Genomic DNA, 21,577 nt, shown 5'->3' with positions numbered 1-21,577 from the left:
AACTCTGGGCCTGTTTTGTTACTCCCAATGCCCTGTCACCAGTAGATGGCAACAACTCATTTTTATTCCATGCAGCTTTCCCTTAGCAGAGTTCACCTCCCTTTAATTATCAGTTCCAGACTCCAAAGGAAATAATTCATGCAGCACTGAGTTTTAGAAAAACAGCACAGGACTCATGACAATTAGACCCAATTAATTTGTAGTGTTTAAGTCAGATTCACAGAAGCACAGAGCAGAATCCCAGAATGGTTTGGGTTGGAAGGGAGATTAAAAATCATCCCATTCCTATAAACTTTGCTTATCCCCTCAATGGTAAATCCCAAACTCCACAATGTAAAGTTGTGCAGTCTGGCATCATGTCCACACAACTCACTCTGAGTATCTCAACCACAAACTGCAATGAAATCCAGCATATGAAGTTATTTTTTCTATTCCACCCTCTGAAAGGCTTCACTCTATCAGCAGCTGACTCCACAGCAGTTCAGTACATTTCAAGTGTGAACCTCACACCATTCCTAAATCCACTCTCCGTCACAGGTCACCTAAACCCACCAGAGCTGTATTCCCCAAGGATTGCATTTGTCACACACTGGACAAAAGGGTCAAAACACCCTCTGGGCTCTGCCTCAAGTGTTCCACCAGAACAGCCCCAATTTCCTCTTCTCCATCAACTTCTCACCAATTTTTTCAGGAGTAAAATTTTGGAGGTTCTGGGAAATTCTCTGCAATTCTAAAAGGAAACCCCAAAAGGTGCTCAGCAAGCAAACCCCATCCCCTACACTACCACTGAGTAATTCTGTGTACAAACTGCAAACTTCAATCTCAGCAGTTTCCACCTGATGTTTGGGACATGAAAAATCATCTGGATAACAATGGGAGAAGAGCTGCTCAGCACAATGATGAATGAAAGACAAACACTTACTGCTAAATAATTTAACATTTTTATTTGGAATATTACAAATCATGGCCAATCTTTACATCCAGAAAGAAGAGCAAAAACACAGCCACTTTTTACAGTGATTTCACTTCCCAATTAAGAACATTCCAGTGTATTTCAGCACATTGCAGATGTCACACAAAGCAAGCTGAGCTCCTGACCAGCACCACACTCAGCCCCAGTCACACATCCCAGTGTTTACAAACAACTCTGGAGCTGAGCTACCAGCCAGGCCACCAGCAGCAAATCCTTCTGCAGAGCCAAAGCCCCTTTCTAACAGCCACAGCCTATTATGAGCTCCAACAATGCAGCTGCTGGGATTGTCCCAAAAAGCCCTATCAAGCCCCAAACAGTTCTGTGCCACTCCAACAATGTGTTGATGACAGGGAGAGCAGTGCCAAGCAGCCACAGACAAGCCAGAGCACTTCCAATGCTGCCTCAGGCATCTGAAGTGAGGCTATTTGGGTTTTCTGTGAAAATTAGAAGCTGTCTGGATGCTGATAGTGAGATTCATGGAGCTAAAACCTGTTCTAGTTAAGATATGGGGTTTGCTGAGGAAATAGAAGTAGCAGTGATTCTAAAGTAATGGCAAACACAGTGGTGGGGGCTCCTGGAGTGAGGATCTGGACTACAACATTTACTGAACAAGCACCAAGCAGCAAACAAGAGACCACCACATCTACCAGCACTCACACAACTGAGCTGGCCTGGTTTTCCTTTAACATGAAAAGCGAGTGACAGGGAAAAGCTTCTGCTTCTAAACAGGAATCTGATGCTAAATCCAGCTTTTCAGAGCTTGATTTAACATCCCAGTCTGCAGCCAGAGGTTAGAAATGTGAAATATGTGACTTCAAGTAAAAGAGCAAGGAAGGTGGATCACACAGCACCTGTTTCTACCCCTGAAAGCAACAGAAGATCTCCAGACCTGACATCAAGGCTCACTAAAATTGAGCACCCAAAGGAACTTCCACTGTGCTCATGACAGGACACAGCCACCACTGAGCTCTCAGCAGTTCCTTTAATCAGGAATCTCCTGTCAACAGGCAGGGGATGCCTTTGCTACAGAATCCTTCAGCTTTCAGGTCCAACAAATCCACTGCAGTCTTTGGGAGATTAAAGCAGAGAATCAGAAATATATATATTATATATAGCTTTTTTTCCCTCTCAAAAGCAAAGGAAAAGCTATAAAACTCTGATTTCAAGGCACATTCAATTCATTATATATACAGCAACCAACTTTGGCAGACAAAGAGGTAGAGTATATAAGATCTTAATTGTGATAGTTTCCAAAAGACATTGCCTTCAGTGGCACCAGACTCTTCAGGGAATGAGCCACAAAGGAAACACCAGAACCATTTACACCACCTCTGCTGCAAAGAGGGATGGCAAGGACAGCCAGGTTTGAGTGAGCAGAGCTCTACAGGACACAGGAGAATATTGGACATCTTCTGCAAGCCAAGAGGTGGCACTGAGGGCAGCAGCAGCTGGCACAGGGACACTGCAGCACTCCCACAGACCCTGGCATGCCACAGGCACTGCCTTTCCCCAGCTGATGGGCACAGAAGGACAGGGAGGGCAAAGCAGGATCTGTGCTAGCTACAAGCACACACACTCCTTAGCCTGTCAAGCATCTCCTCCTGCAGTTCAGCAGCACAAGGAACCCATGGGCAGCCCCTCAGTGCGAGGGAATCAATCCTTGTGCAGCTCTGCCAGGGACAGCCCCTGCCAGGCCCCTCCCACCCCAGCAAGGGCACTCATGCTTTACACATCTTATATTCGGCAGGACTGGGGGTGCTGTCCCGTTTCCTACAAACAGAAAAACAAGGCAGATCAGAGGTTTTTACATTGCAAGAGGTTTTACATTTACACTGAAAGCACATCCTTAGTTTTGGCATTAAAGCTGCAGGTGAAGTCACAAACTGGGTCAGTCTTTAGCCTCTCTTTAGCAGCTGCTGGACTGAAGAGATTTCAGCTCCATTCAGCTCCTGAACTGTCAGCAGTGACCCAGGGAGCAGCAGAACCTTTGATCCAAAGGGATCACTCCCAGTGATGACTGGTATTACCAAAAACTAACACCAGAACAGTTACAGGATTCCCATGACTCCACCAGGTGCACCCTGGAATTCATTTTAATTACAGTGTGTTGTTCAGTGTGTATTTTCTAACCAAAAATGAAATATTAGTTAGTGTGGATTTTGATTCTGCAGTCCACTAACAGCAACTTTACAATAGTTAAATACATAAGACTTAAAATTCACAATGATATTCTTATATATGTCCCCAGTTCTTGAACAACTCCTGTTTTGCCAAACCTCAGTGCTATTGCTCCAAGGCTCTAAGGAGTTCCTTATTCCATAAGAAAACCTCCAGAATTCCCAGTGTTTTGACACACCAGACCAGTAATTTCTCTTATCATGTGTAAAGGTAAGATTGGAATGAAGAATTCTACTCTATCTCCTGATTCATTTTTTCTCTCCAAAAATCAAGCCAGAAAACAGACCCTATCTTAATGAGAACCATCTTTCTCCAGAGTGAAGATGACATTCCTTAATTTTATACATTATTTTGGAATAAACGCCAAGCTTAACATTCATATAAAAACTCACCAAAAATACTGAAAATTTACCTGTCTTTTACAAGTCAATAAAATCAAGATTATGCACATGAAAAGACTTTTGTATTAAGTTGGATTAAGAGAACCCATCACCTCCTCAGAATCTGTGCAAAGGAGAAAAGCAACAAGAAAAAAAAAAAAAAGAAGATAAGAAGATACTGATTTAAAAAAAATATTTGTAGTTCCAGCTCTGTTGAGATAGGAATGCCAAAATACTGGCAAGGAAAAGTCAAACTGAGCTGTCCTGTCTGCAAAGTGCTCAGTTCAAACAAGGCAGGAAGAACCAGATTTTGGAAAAGCCCATTTGACCCTACACAAGTGCAGGAGGAACCCCAACATTCATCACATGCATCTCACTGGAGTGAGGTTAAAATACAGGAGAGGACATCAGCTTCAAAGCAACTGAATTTTGATTCTTTTCAGGGCTACAGAACTCTGGATTTGAAAAAGAAATCACCTTTTCATAAGAAGGTTTCAAATGTTCCTTGTTAGACCCTTCATTAATCCTCTTCTAGAAAGCAAAAATGCACAGGAATCAGTAATTGTGAGATGTGATCTGGTTTTCTCTGAAGGGATGCACAACTACCTTTAGAGTTTCAGTGCCCACAGGTGGTTCCAGCTTCTAATTACAGGGAATTAAACTATTAGCTAAGAAAAGTAACTCACCACTGGGATGGGTGCAGACATTCTTCTGAGTATTGTAGGCAATATGCTACTCACTCTTCAAACACAACACCAAGAAATGTGATTTAAATCATTGGAAGCTTTTAGTGACACTGCTATATGATAATTCTCTCTATATGATATCCTGTTCTCCCAAAGTAAATGAAAAGTTAAAGATATTCTTTCCTACAGGAAGCCAAGGTTCCCAGCTAGATGGATTCCACACTCCTGAAATTCCAAGCAAAGCACAATAAAAAAAGACACTTCAGCTGCATTGCAAAAAGTCCAAATGAAGTGGAAAGTTATACCTTTTCATTATTTCATTTGTGCAGTTTCTTCCATCTCAGCTGGGACATTAGTTTTTAAAATACAAATTTCCTTGCAACTCTCATCAACTGTGTACGAGCTGAACAGCAGAAAGGGAGAAAGGTCTAATTGAATGTCCCATCCAAGGGCATTTCAACACAAGAAACAGAGGCCAAGGAAAGATCTGCTGACATTTGGAGGCTACAGACTGCAAGGATCAGGGCTGGAAGCACAACAACAAAGGCTCAGCTGCATCAGGAACTCAGAACACTAAACAGGGAGATGGAGGCTTTCATAAAAGGAGATTAGATCAGGGGTTTCAGACAAGAAAGAGCTTTAACAGTCAGATGTTCAGAGAGGAAGATGAAGGGAAGCACGAGGCACAATAAGGCTTTTCATGCTGTCAGATATTCAGGAATGTCACAGAGTTTAATTTTTGATGATGCTGCTTTAGATCCCTCCTGCTCTCTGTGCCCTGAGAAGTCTCCCCACGGGTGAAGGCAGCAAGGGCTGCCCTGAACTGCCAGAGCTCTCCTGTGGCCCATCCAGGCTGCAGAATATCCAAGTACTGAATAAAAGCAGTGGCTCAAAAGCATCAAATTGCTCAGAGCACACTCTGGCCCTTGGATTGATACTCCACTGCTCATTTTAAGGCTAAAACCTCACTGGATATAAATCCCCTCCAGGGCTCTCCAAGTCCTCTGTGTGGACTTCATTACAAATATGAACCACAGGAATATTCCCTCTGGTTTGCTTCATTTAAAGCATCCCTCCCTTTGTGTCATGTACTCCAGATAAATCCCAACAGATTCTGGAAAAAGACAACACTGATGAGATGCTCATCCTGACATTCCATGTGTACCACCTAACCTGCTCTGGACTGTCAGTGTTTTGCATTTTACAAAATATTTCCCTGACAAAAAGTTTTTTTCCAGAAGATAAAATCAGACATCACAGCAAAAAGCAATGCACAAAGAGGAATTTAAATCTCCTGCCTCTCCATCAAAAACCACATATAAACCCCAGTTGTTTTGAAGATAAACTTTAAAACACCCTACATGTCTCATCAAAAACAGAACACTAATTGCTTGTGCACAAATCTAGCATTTTACAGTTGATTTTGCAAGTCTTTAACATAGGGACACCAACATTGGGGCTGAAGGAGGAGAATAAAAACCTGAAAACCTTCTGGCAGCACAAGCCCATAGAACCAAGACTCCCCCTGGCTTTAGGAGATAAACTGATATGTTTGAAGCAGATGGACAAAATACTTTCCTTGGCAAGTGGACACTGCCAAACACAGGCTTGAGAACAGGGCTTTTCCTTCCTTGAAATTAGTGCAAGTGTTAATTAGCAGCTTAGCTGAACAGATCCAAAACCAAAGACAAATTCATGGTTAGGCTTTAGCTCCCATCAGCTGCTGGGAGGAGCTCACACAAAAATCAGACATTTGAAAAAGAAAGGGCACACAAAGCTCAAGAAACTTAAACATCAGCACAGCTTTGGCTCAGTCATTTGGAAACTTGCAGGATTAATAAAAAGGAAGTTTACTCACCCATTCTGTGAGAAGAATTTCTTGTAGATCCAGAAGGCTGCCAGGAGCACCACAGCTATCACAATCACTTCAGGAAGAAGTAAAAAAAAGCCCCTTAGAGTGATAAAGATCAGCTCACAAAAGAGCAACAAAACTTTTACAGAAAAAGCCTTGTTTTCATCTACAGGTCTATCCCACCTCTACCCCCCTAAAAAAAACCCCACAACCCAACTTATTTATGGAATGAGCCATGTAAATGGAATATTTGATTCTTCAAGATAGTTCAGCTCAGAACCACAGACCACCAAGATGGTAAAACCCCAGCAGCTCAGAAACTAAAACAGGAATGACAAGGCCCCAACATTTTTTACAAGTTTATACAAATCTGGGTAACAAAGGCAAGGACAGAGGATGGACTGAGTATTTCTGTTCACTGGCAGAGTGATGTACTCACACCTCCAGTAAACCCAAGCTCTGAAATTTATCCAAGTGGCCACGTTGTTGCAAGCTGCCTTTGAAATGTGACCTCACCACACGAGAAAATACACATTTCACACTAAATTAAGCTGTAATAGCTAAGCAATCTTTTTTTGAATCATGCAGCTTTAACCAGAACTCCAAAATCACCCTATTGCAGTCCCGGGTGAATGGAATCAAAAATGGACTTTCACATAAAAAATAGAATTTGTATTGTATTTTTTAAGGTTTTAGAAAATACTTACCACAGATGATGGCTATAATATATCCACCTAAAAACAGAAGGAATCAGTATCACAAGAGGAACACAGATGCTTCTTGCTCAAATATTATTATCAAAATATTCACAGAGCTATTTCAAGTCAAGTACTTCTATCAACACAATCTTTGAGGCAGACTAATTTAAATAATAATATTTAACTTAGAATATGAATATTTTCATTAATTTTAGCAAACCTGATTTTTCCCATTAAAATAAAGAAGGAAGCTGCATTAAATCATTTCTCCTGAATACAGAAGGACTGTTTTCTGAGCTGTATTTTCACCTAGTGGAGATTTTGCAGCCCATACTTACTGAGCTGGCAGGTTGGCACAGCTGGCACCCACTGGTTGTTCCCAATGTACTGAATCCGAGCCTCCCCATTCAAGGTGTACCCCGGGTAACATTCAAAGGTAATGAAATCCCCCACAGAGTAGGAAGGTTTTTGTCCATCTATCACCCTCCCATAACTTATGACTGGTGTGGAACCAGAACCTTCAGACTCACCTGGAAAGAAAAGGGGGGAGAAAATAATAATGAATGTATTTCTACATCAGAGATAAAAATCTTGTCAGTCTGCTCCCGATTTTAGCAATTTTACTCGCAGGCACAGTGCTCCTTTTGCACAGGCAGGTTTGCCTGGGATCAGGGCCCCCATACTTACTGAGCTGGCAGGTTGGCACAGCTGGCACCCACTGGTTGTTCCCAATGTACTGAATCCGAGCCTCCCCATTCAAGGTGTACCCCGGATAACATTCAATGGTAATGAAATCCCCCACGGAGTAGGAAGGTTTTTCTCCTTCTATCACTCTCCCATGACTTATGACTGGTGTGGAACCAGAACCTTCAGACTCACCTGGAAAGAAAAGGGGGGAGAAAAAAAAAATGTATTACTAGATCAGATATTTCAAACTTGTCAGTCTGCTCCTGATTTTGCAATTTTACTCACAGGAACAGTGCTGTAAAGCACCCCAGGAACTCTGTTCTTGACAGGTCACTGTCACCTCTGCAGAGCCATCAGGGAAGGAGCAGCCAGCATTGCACCTGATCTGCACAGCCTCTCCTTTTGCATAGGCACCTTTGGCTGGAATCAGGGCCCCATTGGGGATCTTCGGGGCAAGACACATCTCTGGAGTAACTAATACAGGAATTTAAAACAAGTTCAGTGAGAATAAAGTTTATTTCACAACTCAGTAACTCATTCCACAAACACAAGTTGCCTTCATGTAAGAAAAATAGCTCAGCACATGTCCAAAGTTTAGCTTTACCCCAATTTTAAGTACAAATATTCCCCTTAGAAAACTTAAACATCACTGTAGACATTCATTAGGATGATACAATCCTATGATGAGGCAGCTCAGAAACCCTTACTGGTTCATTATTTCTGAGCTCTAGAAACATTTCTAGAAAGTAGGAGTTGAAGAGCTGCATAAAAAACCACACACAAAGATTTCCACTACTCCAGAAGGATACTACAGCTTTGCTCACTGTGCATACTCCTAATTCCCTGTATCAAATATTTTCCCCTGTATTCCACATCTTTTCTCCTGCCTTCACCCATGAGATCACTACAACACCAGGATGCTCTATTTTAGCTAACAAAAGAAAAGGGAATATTACAGAAAGTCTTACGTTTCTCACAGGTTGGTTGTGGAGGAACCCAGATGTTATTTGCTTCACAGGTAATTACCTGTGCTCCAACCATGAAATAGCCTTGATTACACTCAAACACAACTGAGTCCTTGTATCTGTAGGGAAGTCCAAATCCAGACATTTTTCTCCCATTTTCAACTCTGGGGTCTTCACATTTGACCACTGAAAGAGGCAAAACACTTGTTAACACAAACATGTGTTAATAAATGAAAACAAAGCTTGGAAACATCTGTTAACACAAGCATGGCAAACACAACATCCTTTTCCCTACGTGCCAATTTCCACAAGTTGTTTTGGAGAAGCTTTGTAGAAACATTGATTCCTGCACTTCCACAGAGGCTGTTTTTAGGAACAGGATTCTTCCTTAGCTTTTTACAAGTCCTATCCAGCCCCCACATCCTTGCCCTTGACACAATTTTTCTCCAGGATTTGTGGTCTCCCAGTTCCCTCCCTTTTGCCTTGCCACTTCTACCAACAAGACACTCAATTTTTTCAGGTATTTTTCAAGCTTTAACTTAAATTTTAGCAATATTCTATTCATAATTCATCCATATCCACCATGCTGATGTAATCTCACTGGAACTGCACCAAACTTTGTACCACAGCATTTTTTCCTTCTTTCCTAGAGGCAAAGTCCATTCTCCCCACCCCACTTCCAAGGAAAGGGCCAGACACTGTAAAAAAATAGAAAAATTCCAATAACCTCGACATTCTGGAGGTGGCCCACTCCAAACTCCGTTTGAGTTTGCATCAGATGTGCAGTAAATGGTGTCTGAGCCAATGAGGGAGAAGGGATCGCTGTCCTTGGGGACATCCAGGCACCTGTAGGTCACTGAGCTCTGGTACACGTAGCTGCCTCTCTCCTCGTACTCCCCGTTGGCTATTTGGGGAGGTGGCTCACAAGGAATTACTGGAAATAAAGCACAAAAGTTGGTCAGATTGGTTTTGCTGGGTTAGCTGGTTCACCTCAAAGAGCAAACCTTGGGTTTTCAGTCACTTCACTGAAAATCTGACACAGCCACTCGAAGTCAAGCTACAGAACCTCAGCTTCAACATGATGTTGATTTTAATGTGAGATAATAATATGAGATAATATGATTTTAATAGGAGATAATTACCACTAAAACTGACATTTTTCAGTGGTCGATCATCAGGCATAACCCAAGTAGTTAAGGAAAAAATCATCCCTGCTTTCCCATCATTTTTTATACTGGAAAGTTATACTGGAGGCACAGCTGTTTGTAAATGAACTACCCCATCTGAACAGAAAATCAAACACAGCAGTAATTTACTTACTTTCACAGTAAGGCAGAGCTCCACTCCAGTCAACACCTCCATTCTTGATATCACAGGAAATCTCTTCCTTACCTATTAATCTGTATCTAGACAGGTAAAAATTTTGAAGAAGTGAAATTTAAATTTCTCATTTCCCCAACAAGCACCAAAAAATTGTGCTTATCAATAATTCTGTTCTGTGATTACAGGGACATAACACAACAAGGTTTTGTTGTAATGAGAATAGAATCTTGCTTATTTTGCTGACAGTCTCACTTAAGCAAAACAGAAACAAAAGAGAAATCACTAAGGAACTGTGGAAGTCTTACAATTTTTAGAAATATCCTCTAATATTAAAGTCCTAAAATTACTGATACTCAAGGAAAAGATAAAAAAAAAAACCTCCTTAGTGTTGTTGACTTAATTATTCAATAATGAAGGATGATGAATATATATCTACCCCCTCTGCCACAGGAGCATTAAAAGAAGTCACCAGAGGTAACACTGCAGTTCTGCAGAATCTCACTAAAAAACTCAGGGTTAATGCAAAGAGTAATTAAACCACGGAATCAAATTAAATTTTGCGGCAATTTCATTTCCTACAGGTAGAATTCAGACTTCAGATCAGAACTGGAACAGAAAATTTGGGTTTATTTCAAATCTGGTGTAAACATAAAAAAAAAAAAATCATTAACTTCAGCAAAACACTTACCCTTCATTACAACGAAATGTCAATTTTGAACCAAATGTAAGATCTCTTGCATCAAAATAACCATTTTCCAAGGGTCCTGGGTATTTACATTTTCTTGCTGGGGGGGAAGAAAAATTAAAGAAAAAATTCTACATTTTTGTAGTTACATACAAAGACAAAATCTTTAGCACTTACTGCTCTTACCCACAGCAGCGTTTTCCAAGCTTCATTTAAAATATGGCAAAACCCTAATTCCCACTTGCAAAGCCACTGAAACTGGTAAATATCAGTAGGAAAAAAGGGGTACAAAAACTTACCTGTACAGAAAACGCTTGTTTGTGACCACTGCAAGTTATTACCACATGTCCAGGTCAGCGACTTCCCTGGGACCCGAATGTATCCTGGCCGGCAGGTGAAGGAGATTTTGGTCCCAGGTGGAAAATCTTGGAGATCCCTGGAGCTCTCGTCGAGCTCTGCATTCTGCTGCCGCTCTGGCTTGGGACACGAGCCTGGGAGGGGAGGGAAAAAACAACACATCACCTTAGCGACAAGAAGAGAAACACACCGAGGTGAAACAGCACGGGAGACAGAATCATTCAAGAGCTCTTAAGGATATATTTAAGTCGTTCCCAGTTTTTGATTTAGGTTTTAACTGCGTGCAGCATCCAGCTCTATACGTGTATAGGGTTACTCATTGTTTCTTCAAGTTCTTTAGTCATTCTACCCAGACAATGCACGTCCTTCTAGATCCTATTTTCAGATTTTTGTCTGTTTGCCTTTATTTTGTAGTTAAACGCACGACTTCACTCACTGTACACCCATTTCGTTTGCTGCATGAAAAACAAACAAGCCAGCCCCACTCACAGAGCTCATTGTCCCTTCTTAGGGAAAAGGCAAGCGGGTGTAAGGGACAGAAAGCCGAGTTTAGAACCGGCTCCAAGGCCAGGCTGGAGGGAGGCTCAGCGGCAGGTGTCCCTGCCCAGGGCACGGGGGAACGGGATGCGCTTGGAGGTCTCTCCGCACCCGAACAGTGCCACAATTCCCTCGAGTCAAACCCGCCCAAACCCTCGCGGCTGCACCATCGCCCTTAGAGCCATTTCCTTCCTTCCTGCCAGCCTCGCCCCCCGGCAGGCCCTGAGGGCACCCTCGGCACCGCGGGCACCGGAGCGGGAGCAGGGCACGGGCACCATCGCGATCCCAAACCCGATTCCCATCCCCATCCTGATCCCGACCCCGTTCCCGTTCCCTCCTCCCAGCCGCGGCCCCCCGAGGGCTGCGCACCGCGCCCGCCGCTCCGAGCGCCCCTTCCCCACCGGCACCGCCCGCTCGGGGCAGCAAAGAGCGAGCGGCCGCTGTCTCACCCTGAGCCCGGGCTCCGCCGAGCTGCCACAGCAGCAGCACGAACAGCAGCGCTGGCAGCACCGAGAGCCGCCCCATGCCCGCAGCGGGGCCGCGGCTGCGGCCGCTCCGCTCCCTCCCGGCGCCGCCGGAGACGCAGCGCGGGGCCGGGTGCGCATGCGCGGCCCGCCCCCAGCGCGGCGCCGCCGCCATGGCCGGGCCCGCCCGCCGGGGCCCTCTCTCGCCGGGGCGGCGCCGCGGGGACAGCTCGGGCCGCTGTTCGGTCCGGGATCGCTGACAATCCCCGGGATCGCTGACAATCCCCGGACCGAGCTCGCCGTGCCGGTGTCACACACAGGACTGCAGGGTAGGGCGGATTCCGGGCACAGCCCCTGTGTTGTCATGAGTTAATTGCCACGCTAATGACGCAGTCCCGGCTCGGTTCAACGCATGCTCGGGAAGGCTCTGGTTGAACCCAAAGTGTTATTTTTAGCGGGGTAATAATCGCTGGTCAGCTGAAGAATACCTCGGCCTTGAGTGTTTTGTCAGATGTATACATCAGCATCTTCATTTACTTCATCCTTAAAGATAGTTCATTCGGGGATACCCTTGGCTAAGGGATGCTCCTGCCTGCTCTTTTTTTTATTGATTAGGATTGAAAGTATACAAAGATCTTCCATCAAAGATCTTCCCTGACTTAAAGTAATCTTGGAATATGTGGACATATTCCTCATTTTACAACACCCTCAGCGCATTACAGCGCTGGGTGCAAGGAGATTGAATCCTTTCCTGAGTGCCTCAAGGAAAAAGGGAAAAAAATCAAAGTATGTTTAGGTGCCACATTGGAACACCAACAGTGATAAATTAAACATAACAGCCAGCTCGGGATGGACAGCCCTGTGCAGCGCTGCTCTTGTTTGGAAGTTAAATTTTAAGTTAAATCCTGTTTGTGGTGGAGCAGCATTAAAATAGAACAGCCCAAAAATGTTAAAAAAAAAACCAAAGCAGAAAAGACTTAAAGTTCTGGGTAGGTGTAAAAGAAGACAGAATTGTCATCATCAGCTTTTATTAGGTTAAGCATTGGTAGAGGAACACTGCACATAAGCGTTGCTGGAAGGAAATAAACACGTAAATACAGCTGTAATTAAGACATTAATTAACACATGGTTTCTCCCACATTTGTTCAGGTATGTTTTGGTGGGCATAAGGAGACAGGGAATGGGGGTTATGGCCAGTGCATTATTGATTGTTTCTTCCTACAAAGGTTTGTGGTTATCCAGTTTTTTGGGGACAAAGGAGATTATTCTACATCAGGTGCAGTGCACAGAATTCCCTGCCAGGGAGCACCTGCACTGTGGGCAGTCTGAGCCTCACTAGATCCTCACAGTAACTGCAGAGAGCAGAACAGCATTGAAGATTTACAGTAAAATGTCCTTTTTTTCTGCACAGAATTCCAGTTTCCACGTGAGCGGCGCTTCCTCGCTGCAGGGAACGAGCCGGGTGCCTGGTCAGCCACAGCAGGGATGAGATCTCTTCCCAGCCTAGGAAAGAGATGATATCCTGGGGTTCAAATCAGGATTTCCTGGCTTTGTGCTGGTGTGTAGAGATTGCATCGCCACCCGGAGAGAGAGGAGGGAATTTCTGGGAAATGCTTTGTTTCAAAGGAATCACACAAAATTGATGTTGTTTGCATGTCCCACTTTGTAGGTGAGGTGCTGATAAACAGTGAAAATTCACTGCTGGCTGCAATAGAGCCACCATAGAAAATAGATTCACTTGTAAGTAAAAACACCATTTTAGTAAGTATGAAAGCAATAAAAACCCCAGGAACCAAGTTCAGTGTCCTTTTCTGACTCTGCTACTCCTGAGGCAGTTTTGCAGCTTTTTCATAATCTGTACAAATTAAAAGCAGCTTTAAGTCAGAAGCAAGGACTGCTCTGGAAGTCTGACCTGTGCACACCAACTATGCAGGCTGTGGAAAAGGAAAGACACACTTTGAGGGTGGTGTCAGAAAGAAAAATAGAATGTTTGAAAACCCAAATATGTTTAAAACATCTTCTATTCAGCAAAAGAAAATATTCTATCAGAAGACAAAAAGGAAAGAGGTTTCTAGTTGAATTATTGTATTAGGAAAATAGTCATTCAAGGAGACAATGCAGTCAGCAATATAAATAAATGACAGTATAGTTATTGCAGCTCTAACTGATATTTTGTGCTGAGGAATATAAATCCATACCTCCTATGGCAGACACGAGCCTTTGTGATCAGTGTCTGGGTTCAGGGGGGTTCTGTAATTATAGTTTTCATACGTATGATAATAGCTACGTGAAAAAGAAGAAAACAATGAATTGCCTTGTAAAAGAACACTTGGTTTGGTTTCCTTTAGGAAAGAGAGGCTTGAAATGAAATGACATAACCACACCGTGAGTTCCAGGTTGTGTCATTTGCAACCTGAGCTGAAGATACAAAATTACAAGGCCCTGACACACTGAGGCAAAAATTTCAAGTGTATCAAGCCTATAAAGCTTGGGACTCGGCACCAAGGGACAGGAGTAAAAGAGCCAGAGCTGCCTTACCCTTCCTTCTGCTTGGAAATGATTTTCCAGACAACAGCTGCCCCCAGGAGCAGCAGAACTGCTGCAGCTGCCACTCCTGAGGGAGAAGAATGCAGGTTATTCTCACTGAGTAAAGTACACAAAATGCACAATAGGGTGTATCTGCCAAGTAAGCAGAGGGAGGCTGTGCCACTGTGCTGGGGACAAAAATGTTTGTAAGCTGCTTACCTAAGCCTACTGACCCGGGCTTGGGAGACGCTGGAGAGAGGGAAAAAAGGAAAATCAGCAAACTGTTCTACCAAAATACAGCATTTCTCAGCTGTCCTTAATCAACACCAATAAACCTTTTAGAATCACGGGATGGTTTAGGTTGAAGGGACTCAAAGCTCATCCAGTTCCACCCCCCTGCCATGGGCAGGACACCTTCCACTGTCCCAGGCTGCTCCAAACCCCAGTGTCCAACCTGGCCTGGGCATTTCCAGGGAACCAGGGGCAGCCCCAGCTTCCCCATGCCAATGTCTCACTGCTAACACCCACAACACCAGGTTTCTGAAAACCACACCCCTGTACGCTTCCTTATTTTAAAAATACAGCCAGACATTTGCATGTTTAAAATGCTTTCGCATGCTTGTGTTTGATCTTTGCTTTGTTTACGTTCCACTCACTCAGTTTACAGGCGGGCACGGGAGGGTCCCAGCTGAAATCCTCTTGGCACTGGGTGTGACTGATGCCTTCCAGCACGTAACCATCGTCACATTCAAGAGTGATGTTAGTGCCAGAGCGATAAGTACTTCCTTTAATGGCTTTTTTAACACCTTGCACATCCGGGAATTCACATCTGATCTCTGAAATTGGAAGCAGTAGAAAGAGGACATTTAGAGGGAACACAAAATGAGAAACACAGCTGTGGGTTGTTTAGGACATCGCTCTTGAGTTCCTTCTGAGTGTAGCCAGGAATCAATTCTCGTTCCGCAGAAGTGGGGAAGTGCCTGAGTCGCAGGTGGAATCCCGAACACCAGAGGAAGCCCAGACTCACCTTTGCACTGCGGGAGGGGCTGGCTCCAGGCCCCCGAGCCCCTGCAGCTGATGGAAGCGTTCCCAACCAGCGAGTACCCGGGATCGCAGCTGTAGGACACCGCGGCTCCCCGGGGAAAGGTGGCAGAGGCGTTCCCTTTCAGCCTCCCGTTGGTGATGCTCGGAGGCTGCGGACACTTCACAGCTGGAGAGCCAGGGAGAGACAATCAGCAGGATGCTGAAGGGGGGCCAGGGAGTGGCTGAGGCGCTGCCCCTCTGCAGCCTCGACTGCTCCCTTGGAATTTGTGCACTCAGCCCGGACCCCTGTAACTCCAGCAGGCTTTGGGAAGGCTAAAAATTGTGCTTATCACACATTCTGTACTCAGCCTGTGCTTATCACACATTCTATACTCAGATTTAGACCTTCTACAGACCTTCCCCTAAGGCAAGACTCGTTAAAATGTCCTTTGTTTTTTGCTCTCTGCGGCCAAAACGCACCTTGACAGACAGGAGGGGGATGGCTCCAGGCTCCGGATGCTGTGCAATAAAGGGATGCTGTCCCCAGGAGGGAGAAGCCAGGCTCACAGATGTAGTTTACGGATGTTCCCACAGTAAAAACTGCTTTTGCTGGGCCACGGAAAGACCCGTGGGTGATATTTGCAGGCTTGGAGCAGTGCAGCACTGAAAACAGAGAGTGGAGATCAAAGCAGAGCTCAGAGAAACAAGAGGGAAAACTTCAGAGCAGCTGGGGAAGGCTGAACTCCCTCCCACAGCACTGACCCCAACAGCCCTGCCCAACCCTCTGCAAAGTTCCCTCAGAAAAGCAGGACAGGCTGGGAGGAGGAGTTAGTGATTAGTAAGTCAAATCTTGTCTCTTCAGGTAAGAGACCTTACCTGGCTTTGTTGTGGGGTCAGGGTGGTGATAACGTTCTGACACTCCATCTAAATGCAGCATTAAGAGTTTAAAAACACAGTTGAGCAAATAAAATGTACACATTTACCTTCACTTCCCATCATCCTGGTATTACATTTCCAGGAAAATATTCACAGCTCTCTGATAGTCTATGTCCTGCTGCTACCAAATTCCTCATTTCCAGGGAATAAGAGAATGTAGATTATGGATTGCAACAAGCAGTGTGAGAACGTGCAAGTCATGCCAGTACTTACAGCATTACCCAAGCCCTGCTCATCTCCTGTGTGTGAAGAGAGGCATAAATGAAAGGAAACATTTCTGGGTTCTCCTTAAAGCAGTTGGAGCAAACAGGAAAAATAAAACCAACTTTGGGTTCGGCGAGTGAAACCATGAGGAATGTGCAATCCCGACAAGGCCAAGAGCTGATTCTTACCCTGCTCACAGACAGGCACAGGTGGGTGCCACCTCCTGTCCCCTTGGCACTGGGACGTGGGGTGGCCTCGCAGGGTGAAGCCTCTGTGGCACTTGAAGGTGACAGAGTCCCCGTAGGTGTAGCGGGGCCTGGGGACAGCCACCCTCCCATTCTGGACCTGTGGGGCTGGGCACAGCACCCCTGAAAGAGAAACTCCTCTTTAGGGGTACAAAGCCACGTGAGTGCTGAATGAACACATCCTCAAGTCCATTCTCAGTGTGCTCAGAGCAGTCTCACAGGTAGGACTTAAAGACTCAGATAAGAATAATTCCAGGAACTGAGGGAAGGAGTTTTAGTTCTTTGAGGTACCTTAAGGGAACCACAATATTATTATTTTTATATATATTTATATAAACATAGATGGTGTGAATATATTCTAATAAATTCATGAAATGGGGTAGAAATCTGTCAGTACTATCATTCTCATGAATGCTTTACTATTCCCAACCTCAAAGAGCAATTCCATCTGAAAAAAAAAAAAAAGACTAATTGCAATGATCAACCCCTGCAAAACATCCTTGTGCTTCAGTTAACAGTAGAGGGTTTGGAAAATTCCATTTCAGTGGTACTCAAAATGTCACTCTTCTACATAACACTTTTTTTTTAACTTGATTTCTTATTTATTGTTGTGAAACAAAAGGGACAAGTCCCTGCAGGCATCTCACAACTCTTCAGTCTGAATTGCTGTGACAGATCAAAGCTTACAACTGGAAGATTTTCAGAAGAAACCAAATATACAAGCATTAAAAAAATCTAAAAACTATCCCAGAGGAATATTATCCTTTAATAGTCTTATTCATTTAATTCTATTTATTTAAAGGAAACACCTTTTAATTTTAAGGACTTAATATGGCAATTCTGGCCCCAATGTAGTGCTGACCTACTTACTTTTACATATGGGAGGCAGACCAGTCCAGGCAACATCTCGTCCCAAAATCTCACATCTCCTGTGGGACTCTCCAACCAGCCTGTACCTGGAGGTGCAGAGAAAAACTATCAGCTCATACCCAGTCCCTCAGCTTGGATTCTTCCCTCCCCAGAGTTTTCCTTCTGCAGCCTCCTGATTCCAGCTGATCACCAAGGTCTCTCTGCTGGTTTGACACGTGGGAGTGGAGGACACCAAGTTGCTTTTCCCAGATCCAAGGGGAGCAACACTGACCCCAAAAACTCTGGGTTACATTGGTCAGGTGGTAAATCAGGACCCAACTGATTTCCAAAGGGCTGGAGCCTCCTTGCAGCACGGCCTTGCTCCCACTCTCAGCTCCTGCTCGAGGCCATCTGAGAAGGAAAACTGAAACTGGTTTGCAAATTAATCTGCTGAGCACAGGAGGGAAAAGTGAGACAATTCTCCCTTTCTGGAGCAGGCAACTATGGCAGAATTAGAACCAAAACTCCAAAATTCCAATTTTCCCAATGCTGTGGGAGAACAGCTGTAGAGGAGTGGGCTCTGATCCTTTACCCACCACCAAACTCAGACAGGAGGCAGCAAAGGCAGCGTGGGACTCACCCTTTGTCACACGTGTGGCTCACGGTTGACCCAAAAAGGAGATCTGTCAGAACAACAACTCTGCCATTCCTGGGGGGTTCTGGGTGGCTACATTGCTTCCCTGGGAAAGAACAAGGCTTTGTTTAAACTCCTCTCTTGAGCTTGTGCTGCACACTATGAGAAGGTACCTTAAGGTTCTGTCCAAGCTCTGCCACCAACAAAGATGTGATTTCAAAAAGGCCCAAAGTGGCCCAGACCATGTGACTAGTAAAGCCATGTACCAATCTTTCCTTCAAAAACCCACAGAATAGACCATTTCCAATAACCAACACCAAATGGATGGAGCTATTCACTTTTACAGAACTCTAGGGCTTCAGACCACGTGTGGTTTTGGAGGCAAGTCAGAGTTTGGGGCACTCCGGGGCGTCTCGAGTGTCCCGGCCGGCAGCTGTAGCTCACGGTGTCCCCAACAGCAAATTCCTGCTGATTTCTGTATTGCCTGGCTAGCTCAGCAAAGGTCAGGTTTGGAGGTGCACCACAGCCACCTATCAGGAGAGAAAACACGGGGAGAAACGGAGATGTCAGCTACAAAAATTGTTTTTAAATGTACTTTGAGTATGTGCAGCTTAAAATCGTTGTGCGAAGTGGGTAAAAAAGGAGGGTCAAGGATTCAGAATTTTGGGAAGGGCAAGGATGAATCCTACAGGTATAAACCCCCAGGCTGTCCACAGCTCCAAGCTCAGAGCCGCAGTGTACCTGCACACTGAGGCAGAGGGAGGCTCCAGTTGCCAGAGCTGGTGCAGCGGATGGATGCCTCTCCCCGGAGGCTGTAGCCTGGGTCACAGCTGTAGTTCACAACCATCCCAGCAGGAAAAACCTCCAAGTCCTGGCTGTCGTGGGTTCCTTTGGTAATATTGGGAGGTGAAGGGCATTGCAGCACTAAAGAGGACAAAACAAAACTGAGAAAAGGGCAGGGCCATGACCCTGGGACAGGTGGGGAAGTTGGGGTGGTTCAGCCTGAAGGGAAGGGTCCAGGGAGACCTTAGAGCCTCTTCCAGTGCCTGAAGGGGCTCCAAGAGAGCTGGAGAGGGACTGGGGACAAGGGATGGAGGGACAGGAATGGCTTCCCACTGCCAGAGGGCAGGGTTGGGTGGGATATTGGGAAGGAATTCCTCTCTGTCAGGGTAGGCAATTCCTGGCACAGGGTGCCCAGAGCAGCTGAGGCTGCCCCATCCCTGGAAATGTCCAAGGCCAGGCTGGACAGGGCTTGGAGCAAGCTGTGGTAGTGGAAGGTGTCCCTGCTCATGGCAGGGGTTGAGATGAGCTGATTTTAAGCTTCTTCAACTCAGTGTCATAGGAGAAGAATCACTGTTTTCAGGAGTCTGCCCAAACCCTCCAAAGGAGGGAGTGATGAAGGGGAAATTACAAGGCTTCAAGCGCACAATTTAAACCAATTGGAAGCAGCTGCAAAACTTACTTTTGCAAAACTCCTGGGCTTCAGACCACGTTAGATTTTCAAGGCATGTGATAGTTGGTGATATCTGTGGCTGTTCCACATATCCAGGCTGACAAGTGTAGTTCACAGTCATCCCAACAGGAAACTCAGTCTGATTTTCATATTCCTTGCTTAGCTCAGCAAATAGCAATGGTGTTGGTGTGCCACAACCGGCTGCCAAGAAACGAAATGGGCATGAGAAATATGTCCTTGGCTGTGAAATGCAGCCAAATAGGAACAGGTGCATTGATAGGCACTGCTAAACCCCAAGTTATTAATGCATCTTCTATGTAGTCTGACGTTTGTCTGCATCAAATAACACTCAGCATGTAAGGACACAGGCACCTAATTTATGTGGTCTTAAAACAAAACAGGATAAAGCAATGCCCAAAAATAGTTTGGTCAGTGTGGTGCCTTCACACGACTCTGGGCTGTAAAGTACAGAAATCTGTAATTTCAATATTTACAACACCCAAGCCTGTCTCCTTTTGGGAAACTTGAGCAGTGCCACCAGCTTATTCCCAGTGCCACCAAAGTGAGCACAGCTCCTGCTGTGGTTCTCCCTGTGCCATGCAATCCTGCAGGGTGGCAGGTTTGCCTGATCCAGGGTGAGCCTGGCACGGGATGGAGGCTGGGCCTGGCAGGGGAGGGATGCTGGGCGTGGCACAGGGTGGATGCTGGGCCTGGCACAGGGTGGATGCTAAGCCTGGCATGGGATGGAGGCTGAGCCTGGCACGGGATGGAGGCTGAGCCTGGTACAGGATGGATGCTGGGCCTGGCACGGGAGGGATGCTGAGCCTGGCACAGGGTGGATGCTGAGCCTGGCACGGGGTGGATGCTGAGCCTGGCACGGGAGGGATGCTGAGCCTGGCACAGGGTGGATGCTGGGCCTGGCACAGGGATGGATGCTGGGGCAGTCCCACCTGCACAGCGAGGGTAGGGAAGGCTCCAGTTGCCCCAGGCCGTGCACAGCACCGAGGGGTCCCCGAGCAGGGTGAAGCCAGGCTGGCAGCTGTAGCTCACGGAGGTGCCACTGGTGAAGTTGGTCCCGGGCTTGGCGCTGAGCGTGGCGTGGGCGATGACGGGGGGCGGAGGGCAGGGCCGCGCTGCCAGGGCAGGAGCAGAGAGCAGAGGTTTAGGGGTTTCACCCAAAGGAGGGGCACTGGTACCGCAGCAAAGCCCGTCACACTGGCTCACCTGGCTGGCAGGTGGGCACAGCGGGCACCCAGCGGCTGTCAGGCTGGCACTTGGCCCCACGGCTGCCCCTCAGCACGAAGCCTGGGTGGCACTGGAAGGTGACGTTGTCCCCAGGGTGGTACACAGCCCTCCGGCCCTCAGCCACCTCCCCGTCCTTGATGCTGGGGCTGCTGCAGGTGATCTCTGCGAGGGAAAAGCAGCACAGCTTGGCTGGGGGCATGGCTGGGGGCATGGCTGCGGGCATGGTGCCAGAGCTGAGGGTGCTCCTCTGGTTCTGGGAGCCTGTGTGAGTGCACTGCTCTCCCTTTGCACTGAGAGTGGCAGCATTTACAGCTCACCTTCACACCGGGGGTAAGGGATGCTCCAGACTCCTGATGGCAAGCAGGAAATGGTGCTTTTCCCAGCCAGGAGGTAGCCTGGGTCACAGTGGTACCTCACTGCCATGCCAGGGATGAACTCTGCCACCCCCTTGCTGTCGTGCTGGCCGTTCCTGATAGTTGGAGGGGAAGGACACGGTGGCACTGCAAGGAGAGGAAATCATCCCAGCTAGCCAAGAGCTGGTACCACAAACACCCTTGGAAGGTGAGGCAGCCTTTCAAACTTTGTTCTTCCCATTAATTTCTGCCCAACACCAACGAGGGTGTCACTGAATGATATTTCCATCCTAGCCTCTCTTACCTTCCAGCCTTCATGTTTTC

General features: G+C 46.0%; 1 protein-coding gene across 1 annotated transcript in view; it reads right to left on the bottom strand.

Annotated features, from left to right (window-relative positions):
• Positions 1-918: 918 nt before the first annotated feature.
• The window catches only part of LOC102075373 (complement receptor type 1), a 30,802-nt gene continuing 10,143 nt past the window's right edge, over positions 919-21,577 (bottom strand). Inside the window, exons 20-48 of the mRNA XM_074527938.1 lie at positions 21,218-21,400; positions 20,880-21,062; positions 20,606-20,788; positions 19,665-19,856; positions 18,944-19,126; positions 18,541-18,732; positions 18,209-18,308; positions 17,590-17,675; positions 16,663-16,842; positions 16,211-16,258; positions 15,815-15,997; positions 15,339-15,521; positions 14,968-15,147; positions 14,531-14,560; positions 14,324-14,399; positions 13,989-14,068; positions 11,771-12,094; positions 10,727-10,918; positions 10,431-10,527; positions 9,740-9,825; positions 9,147-9,353; positions 8,423-8,605; positions 7,740-7,928; positions 7,455-7,646; positions 7,106-7,297; positions 6,777-6,803; positions 6,076-6,142; positions 4,523-4,620; positions 919-2,743 (exon numbers count right to left, since the gene is read on the bottom strand). Coding sequence (XP_074384039.1) covers positions 4,530-4,620; positions 6,076-6,142; positions 6,777-6,803; positions 7,106-7,297; positions 7,455-7,646; positions 7,740-7,928; positions 8,423-8,605; positions 9,147-9,353; positions 9,740-9,825; positions 10,431-10,527; positions 10,727-10,918; positions 11,771-12,094; positions 13,989-14,068; positions 14,324-14,399; positions 14,531-14,560; positions 14,968-15,147; positions 15,339-15,521; positions 15,815-15,997; positions 16,211-16,258; positions 16,663-16,842; positions 17,590-17,675; positions 18,209-18,308; positions 18,541-18,732; positions 18,944-19,126; positions 19,665-19,856; positions 20,606-20,788; positions 20,880-21,062; positions 21,218-21,400 — 4,109 coding nt within the window. The 3' untranslated portion in view covers positions 919-2,743; positions 4,523-4,529. The remainder of the gene's footprint in view (positions 2,744-4,522; positions 4,621-6,075; positions 6,143-6,776; positions 6,804-7,105; positions 7,298-7,454; positions 7,647-7,739; positions 7,929-8,422; positions 8,606-9,146; positions 9,354-9,739; positions 9,826-10,430; positions 10,528-10,726; positions 10,919-11,770; positions 12,095-13,988; positions 14,069-14,323; positions 14,400-14,530; positions 14,561-14,967; positions 15,148-15,338; positions 15,522-15,814; positions 15,998-16,210; positions 16,259-16,662; positions 16,843-17,589; positions 17,676-18,208; positions 18,309-18,540; positions 18,733-18,943; positions 19,127-19,664; positions 19,857-20,605; positions 20,789-20,879; positions 21,063-21,217; positions 21,401-21,577) is intronic.

The sequence above is a fragment of the Zonotrichia albicollis genome, chromosome 28 (assembly GCF_047830755.1).
Source record: "Zonotrichia albicollis isolate bZonAlb1 chromosome 28, bZonAlb1.hap1, whole genome shotgun sequence".
Classification (NCBI taxonomy): Eukaryota; Metazoa; Chordata; class Aves; order Passeriformes; family Passerellidae; genus Zonotrichia; species Zonotrichia albicollis.
The sequence above is the reverse complement of the archived record's forward strand: the minus strand, read 5'-3'. Positions and strand labels throughout refer to the sequence as shown.